This window comes from Gymnogyps californianus, chromosome Z, assembly GCF_018139145.2.
Source record: "Gymnogyps californianus isolate 813 chromosome Z, ASM1813914v2, whole genome shotgun sequence".
In the NCBI taxonomy this organism is placed as follows: domain Eukaryota; kingdom Metazoa; phylum Chordata; class Aves; order Accipitriformes; family Cathartidae; genus Gymnogyps; species Gymnogyps californianus.
In genome coordinates, this window is record NC_059500.1 from 41198717 (window position 1) to 41206825 (window position 8109).

The 8109-nt window shown below is 40.3% G+C and overlaps 1 protein-coding gene across 1 annotated transcript; it reads right to left on the reverse strand.

The window, feature by feature from the left end:
- Positions 1-4901: 4901 nt before the first annotated feature.
- On the reverse strand, positions 4902-7284 carry RMI1 (RecQ mediated genome instability 1). The gene has a single exon (XM_050913289.1). It carries the CDS (start codon positions 7282-7284, stop codon positions 5407-5409), a length of 1878 nt encoding a protein of 625 aa, XP_050769246.1. The 3' UTR covers positions 4902-5406.
- Positions 7285-8109: the final 825 nt, after the last annotated feature.

Below are 8109 nucleotides of genomic sequence, written 5' to 3' on the forward strand. Positions count from 1 at the left end.
AATAAAATACAGCAGAGAGGAAACAGTCTAGGAGGTTGCTGGAGTGTGTGGAAGATAACTTCCTGACACAGCTGGTGAGTGAGCCAACTAGGGAAGGCACCCCACTGGACCTGTTGTTTGTGAACAGAGAAGGACTTGGGGGTGATGTGGCGGTTGGAGACCGTCTTGGGCATAGCGATCACGAAATTATAGTTTCCGATTCTTGGAGAAGTAAGGAGAGAGGTCAGCAGAACTGCTACCTTGGACTTCTGGAGGGCAGACTTTGGCCTGTTTAGGAGACTGGTTGCCATTCCTTGGGAGGCAGTCCTGAAGGGCAAAGGAGTCCAGGAAGGCTGGACATTCTTCAAGAAGGAAATCTTAAAGCCGCAGGAGCAGGCCGTCCCTATGTGTCAACAGACAAGTGGGCGGGGAAGACCAGCCTGGCTGAACAGAGAGCTTTGGCTGGAACTCAGGAAAAAAAGGAGAGTTTATGACCTTTGGAAGAAGGGGCAGGCAACTCAGGAGGACTACAAGGATGTCTCCTTGTAGTGACCACAAGGCCACTCTCTATTATATTGCAAAGGTCATAGCAATCAGGAGGTTCCTGATGACTGGAAAAAGGCAAGTGTCACACCCGTCTTCAGGGAGGAGGATCCAGGGAACTACCGACTGGGCAGCCTGACCTCAGTCTCAGAGGTTAGAGCAGACCCTCCCTGAATCCACACCTAGGCACATGAAGGAGATGGTGATTCGGAACAGCCAGCATGGGTCTACCAATGGCAAGTCATGTCTGCCCAACCTGATTCCCTCTAGAAAGAGGTTTCTGATTGCGTAGATAAGGGGCAAGTGGGGAAGAAGCTACCAGACATGGCAGGGAGGGGCAGGGGGAAGAAAAAGAAAGAAAGCAGTCAGTGCTAGGAGAACCAGTACCGCATGGGCTGGACACATGGACTGATAGAAACTTCCTTAAGTTCAAAGGCAAACGCAAAGTCCGTCATCTTAGCCCACGCAACAGTATGGGTTGGGAGCCAACTAGTTAGAAAGCTTTACAGACCAAGACCCATGTGCCCTGGTGGACAAGTTGAATATACGTCAGCAGTGTGACCTTGCAGTGGCGATGACCAGCCACATACCAGGCTCTAGAGCAGCAAGCAGGTCCAAGAAAGCGAGCCGCCTTCTGCTTTCAGCACTTAGGAGACTGCATGTGGAGTACTGTGTCCTATTTAGAGTTTCCTAGCACAAGAAAGCCACTGACATAGTGAAGCAGGTGACCAGCAGACAGCTGCCAAGGTGGTCAGGGAGCTGGAGCACATGCCATTCCCTGGAGAGGATGACAGAACTGGGTTTGTTCAGCCTTAAGAGAAGGCTAAGAATCAGAAGCAGGACAAATTCTGACAGCAACACAATGCAATTTCACCCTGTTATAAAACCCAGTGTAAACAGGGAAAAAAATCCCTAGGGAAGAAAAGACTAAAAAGTGACACACGGATACAGAAGTATGCTACATATACATTTAGATGAGAAGCTGATTTGTAGGAAACTTCTACCTCTTCTGTTGAATTAAAAAATTGCAATGTCAGGCTGCCCTTAACCTCTCATTTGCTGTTATTACTGTTGGCATTGTGTTCCTTCTAGGACCATAATGCAGAGAACTGGATCTGAAATGAGAGGTACTACTTAAATTTTAAAGTCCTTTTTGCTCTTTCCTCCCACGAAAATACATTTAAGTTTGCTTGCCACCAGATAACTCAGAAGTACTGTATTATACATCACTCTTCCCTCCCTATAACAAAAAGCTTAAATTTACTACCTTTTTATTCCAAACAGAAATGCTTGACATTATTATAGCAAGATATTAAGAAATAGGACCTTTACATTTAGAACCAAATGTTATGCTTACTGTTCTATCTAATCATGTTCCATACTCAGCTACTATGAAAATTTCTCCTACTGATATGACCCGAAATATATAATTCTTTTAGTGTGAAGTCACAGTACTGGAGCAGTACCTTTAAGAAATCCCTTAACATTCCTAACTGATACTTTAAAATGACATTATCTCAGCTAGCTGTTGCTTCCTTAGGACACTGCCTTCATTCAACAAGAAGGAAGTTGCTGGGTTATAATGACAAACGTCGCTGTGGCCGAACTAGTATCCAGTAGGATTACGCTAGTCCTCAAGCTGTTCTTGCCACCCTAGTTTATTTGGAAACCTGCCACATTTCTTTGGTCCAGCCACTGCCTTGTTCTACAGTTTGAGAGTGAATACCTTTAAAGGAAGTAGGGCGCAGCAAAGTTTCTGAGAACTTTCTTTTTTCTACTACCTTGCCTTAGTGACAGAGCTTTTAAATGGGATATTCTGATGCAGCTACCTGGCACCGCCATAGCCAATTTATTGTTTTCATTTTCTTTAATAACTGTAAGAAAGGCAGGAAGAGCAAACTTTCATCATTAATATAATAACATCCAAGTCATTGTGTGAGAACATTGTAGGTTTTGTACGTTAAAACTGAATTAGTTGGAAGTTTCCATTGTGATCAGCAATGAAAAAATGCAGTTTCTTTTTCCCATTAATATGAAAACATTCCTGAAGAATACAGCTTCTGAAACCTCAGACAGTCAGATACACTGCAGGTGCAGAAGTCTACTTAGCAGCTGAAACAATGTTAGCAAGAAGCGAGTTTGTAAAATAGCATGGAGAATAGATGACCGAAAGAGCAGGAACTGCTTTCTGCTAGAAGGCTACATGGAAGTTGTGAGAGCAGCTGCCATGACAATTGCCTTCAGCAACTTGTACAGGAATTCTGTCACACTCCCCAGCAGAAGTGTGGCCATACCTCTGCTCCAGGTCACTACCACGGTCAGTTGGTGTTGCAGCCTGTTCTCTGAATTCAGCCTGTAAGAACTGTGATTACCTGAAGGACTGCGACATGTACTGCTGCTTGGCACACTGAGGCAATATACACATGCAATACATACACACAGCACAAAAGCATTAAGACTGGTAATAAAGAAGTTGGTTCTGAGAGCCAAAAAATTGGATAAGGCATGAACCAATGACTGGTACACACAGCCACATATGCCATTTTCTGTTTGACATAATGCTCCTAACTAAGTATGCTTTCTCAGAATCACTTTATTTCATTGCTTTTCTTGTCTGAAAAACTATGCAATACTTTTCATTAATTCTAAAAGCTTAAACACAGATCTGGAATCATTATATGCTCGAAAATTGCACTGAAATATCTGCAGAGCAGTCAAGCTCTAAACAGCCAGCAGTACTGAGATTTACCTTATTGCTTGCACTGGAGAACAGGCACAGGAGTAGCCTTCCAGGAAGAACATCCTGAAAATGAAGACAACGGGGGGAGGGGGAGAAGGAAAACTCGGACAAATAACAGTGCCTTTAAGGCAGAGGGGAAGAGGGTGGAAGATGCATGAACTTCTTTTAGCAGAGATGACTAAACTTTAACACAAATGCAGAAAAAGAGAGGCAGGTGTGACTTCATCAGCTGAAACAAAGACAATACTTAATTTGATTCTGTGCTTTGAATGACATTCCTCCTGTTTTGCACAAGTAGAATAAAATCTGTGGATTATTCGTGTAGCTTGAACTTTAAGGACTCCTATCCTTTCACATGGTAAAGCCAAAACTTCAAAGGAAGTTTCCATAACTCATCATACAAGAAATGTTTCCATAAAACTGCACTAAAGGTTTACAGTCAGCTGTATTACCTTTTACAGGGATTGTACGAGATGAAGCTTGGTCAGTTTCCTAATAAGAAGCAATTTTTTCTGAAACTGTAACTAAAGATCCAGCAATATAGGTTCCACACAGGCAAAAGCTTTTGCTGTTACAGTTCTAAATGATGCACAATTCCCAACAGCCCCAGAAAATAAACCCAAAGATGACTCATGGGGTTATGGTTTGCTCAGGTTCTCTTCAGAGTGGGGAGGGAAAGGGGAGGAGAGGAAGGAAAGGGACAGAGGAATTTATGCATTTCTAAACTGTATAAAATAAAGCCTAAAAAAGCTCAGGCCTTGAGCCTGAAAAACTCAAGATTCCCCCCTCCTCCACCTTCCTTCGTTTTTACCTTACTTAGCAAATTACCTCTAGTTTTCCTTATGTCACTTGGAGTCTCGAAGGATGCTTCTCAATTGGGGACGGGGCAGTAGAGCAATACTGACAGTCTCTCATAGCAATTCCCAACGGTCTAACAGACTTTGTTCAGGGAAAGAAAAGGCTCTGAAAAAAAGATACTGACAGTCCAATTGAAAAATGCCTCTCCTGGCTACCAATTTTACATTCTTTGCAAACACTACCAACACTGCACAGACTTCCGTCAGAATTTTAATTCTTCCAATTTCACAGAAAAAAACCCAAGAGAAGGGAAAAGGATGGGAAGAAGGAAAAGGAAGAACAAAAAAACCAATCAAGCCATTTCTGATACTCTACACTCTCAACAAGGTGTACATTTTTCTTTCAAAGTGACTAAACAGCTTCCACCAAAGTTTAAATGAAAACTTTAATATATTCATTTTTATACATTCTAAAAGCAGAAATTAAAAAAAAATAATCAAAATTAAGACCAACATTAAATATACATATACAACAGGTTTGTAGCACAAGTATTTGACTACTCTGTGAAAAGGTTAGACAAGTAATCATAAGAGTTAATGAATAAGGTTACCTGTGGATTCAAAACTATTAGCAATGATTAACAATAACATGACAAAAAATAGATTCCCCATACGTTATAATCATTCTTTTCTGTTAATAAAAGATTTAAAAATATTTGGCTTTTTTTTGGTTTGATTTTTTAAAATATACAGCTTTTTATCTCATTTATATATAGGGTTGTTCCCCCCTCCCCCCAAACATTTAGAAGAAAATCTTTCATTTCTCTACACTTCAGGTTCTTGCACACTGAATATGTATCTGAGTTTTCAGGTTGGCATAGTCAGAAGTGACTACATTTAAACAATAATTCTTTGTTTAAATTTACTCAACCACTTTTCTCCAAGAAAAGACTGATAGTCTCCTATAGCTACCTTTTAAAAATCAGGTAAGTAATCACCCTTGAAAAAATATAACAACAAGATGGTTTGTTCATTGTTATCCACTTCCTGACAAATTCTGCTACTCCAGATCACCAGTCGAGGACCTGAAGGATTTTGCAGAATGAAAATGATACATGAGTATTTTAAATCAAGACAGAAATATTTGAAAGCTTATTTCAATACTATCACCATAAGAAACAAACTGCAAAGTTTCGCTCCAACAAGTCATCTCCTCTCACATTTCCATCATTTTTCCTGATAAGAGAAAAGACATACCACTTAACTTTAAAATTTAACTTTCAACAGTCCTTCAGGGGAAATCTGACTTAAATGTTTCCTAATATACAGTCTGCAAGTTTGCACACATTATTTATTCAAACGTTTCTTCAATTGTTCTAGATGCCTTGCATCAGCATCCTGGAGAATAAATACAGTGGCTTTAGACTGAAGTGGATTAAACTCTATAGTCATCAAACAACAGAGATCTATCAGTTGTTTTTGACATTTCTCTAAACCATCCTTAAGCTTCAGATGTAAAGCTGGATCCTTTTTCAGCCTATTCATTTCAGGCACTGAAAAGCCAATCAAACTTGTTAGAATATCATCAGCAAAATCTACTTCAAGATAAGCTGAACCATCAGAGATTTTTGCCTTTATACCCCAGGACCCATTGCTGCTTGTGAGGTTTCCAGTGAGAGTAACAATAAAACACTTAACTTTCAGAATTGTAACAGTTTCTGGTTTTTTTGCAAGGAGAAGAGATATATATGTGAAAGGTGGAGAATCTAAATCTAAATGTGCCTCTACTGTTCTGCAAGGAGAGGTCTGTGAATCATGCTTCTGCTGATCTGCTTCTGGATCCATTTTCAAGAAAAATACAGGATCATCATTTAACAGCCTGCTGTCAGAAGTGTGCTGGGATTTACATCTGCTGTCATCTAGGTCTGTATCATTCTGCCTTTCTTCAGGAGGATTTTCCAAAGAAAAATCTGCAGAACTGCAGGTCTGATGTACACTCTCGTGCTGTGAAAAGCTACTCATACTATTTCCATCTACATGAAATACTGTTCTTTCAAAAGCCTTTTGCTCACTGGTAGCTTCTGCAGGCTTATCTCTTTCATTCACATCATCTTTTTCACAAGTGCCATTTAAAGACGAATTGCAGGAGCTTCTAGATGTATGTGGAAGTCTCTCAGTAATTAAACCTATGTTTCTGTTCACGACCACTGGCGGCACTTCCTCCAGCTCTCTTTGCATCTCTTCTTCCAGAAGAAAGTCATCTTCTAAAGGAAAGTCATTTAACAAGCCATCAACATATTCTATGGGAGGTGAAACTTGCTCATCTGAATGAGGCAAAGGACTTCCAGATTCCTGTAGCAAAACATTTCCATTGTGTGCAGTCAGTGAACCTGAGGGTGTACTAAAATTGTTGCTTCTACTGCAGTATCCGCTTTCTGTTTCATTGTTTAAAGTAAATTCATTATTTTCATCAAGACTGGCTAAAAGCTCTTCATCCGAGGGGCCTAGAGTTTGTTCTAATTCATCCACAGGCCTTGAAAGAATTTGGTCGTGACCAGCTTGTCCAACAGAATTAGGGTTTTCAGTTTCTCCAGTTAGTCTAGCAAGGACTCTTTCCTGAGAATACTCCTCCAGTAGAGCATCCACTTCACCCCCCAAAACTTTCACATTTTCTGGTTTAAGCAGAAGGACTCCAAGACGATATGCAACGTTACCCTGTACAGTGATTTTTGTTCCAGGAGGAAGATTACTATGGAGGACAGGCACTGGTTGATACTCCATGCCCTGAATTTGATGTATCCCATCAGTTAGTTGCAGCATCAGCATTCGAGTAGGCTTTGCTTCCCAGGGCTTCTGGAATGCCTGAGTACTGGCTGTCACTTCTTCATTTGCAGTATTTTTCCCTCTTAGCTTCTGCAACTGGGAATATGCTGGCTGGCTAACATCAGCCAGTGAATCAATCTGTATGGAGTAGAAGCCTGACAACTCTCCTTTAGGAGCATCTAAGATGCAGTCAGGCAAAACAGGATATTCCAAATCTCTTAGGTCGGTAAGAAGCCATTGCTCAAATACCTGCCTGTTAATCTGAGCTTGACTTAAATTACTACCACTATTTTCTTCCTGGATCCAACTAATACATGCTTCCAGCCATGTCAAAGGAACCTTAACATGCCATGTGGATGAAAGCCAAGTTTCCACTCTTGTGGCAACGTTAGATGTAGACATTTTCTTTTAAGTTAAGAAAGTGAATTCCCTAGAACAAAACCCAAGAAGACACATTTACTCTTCTGACAACAGTTAAAGTTATCACAAGTCTCTCGCTCGTATTACATAGAAATTTGGTCTCAATTCAAAGTTCTGCTATTCTAAGTGTGACAACATAGAAGCTATCTAAATTAAAAATTTCAATTTTTTTCTTCTACAGATACTAAAAATAAACATGCATTTCCAATATTTAAAGTTTCAATCAGCATAAAAAGTATGTGCAGTTTACTCATCATGGAGTATCAGGAAAGCATGGAGACTTCTACAAGCAACTCTGCTCGGTGACTTCTCCTTTTCTGTTGATTTAATCAGAAACATGTAACTGAAATCCTTTTGTTATGGATGGAAAGCGAATGGGGAAAAAAAAAAAACAGAAGTAGGTTGTTATATACATGTGCTCTATTTTTTTTGTTTTATTTCTGTGGGTGCTGCTGTTAACACCCAGTTTACTTTAGAAATTGACCCGAGAAGTTATTCTCCCATTTCATCAGCACTGTTATGAACAGAAGTAAGAGACCCCATCTACAACAGAACCAAGGTGGGATCTGTCAGCACTTGTATCACAGGGGTGACTTTTACACTGTAACTGGATGAAAGCTTTGTACCTGACAACAGAAAGCCAGCTTGAAACATCATTGTTATCTAGAGACCTAGCCCAGGGTTAGGCTGCAATAGCACCAAGTCTTGGCAGTCATCATCTCAGGAACATCAGTGGCTAATAAGCTCTAGCTTCTTGTTAGTTTAGGAAGTAGCTATGCACAAATAGAATAGAACAGAATATTTCAG

Bases quoted from the DNA above. Each gene is read 5' to 3' on its own strand.
- RMI1 (XM_050913289.1), bottom strand. From the start codon at position 7,284: ATGTCTACATCTAACGTTGCCACAAGAGTGGAAACTTGGCTTTCATCC.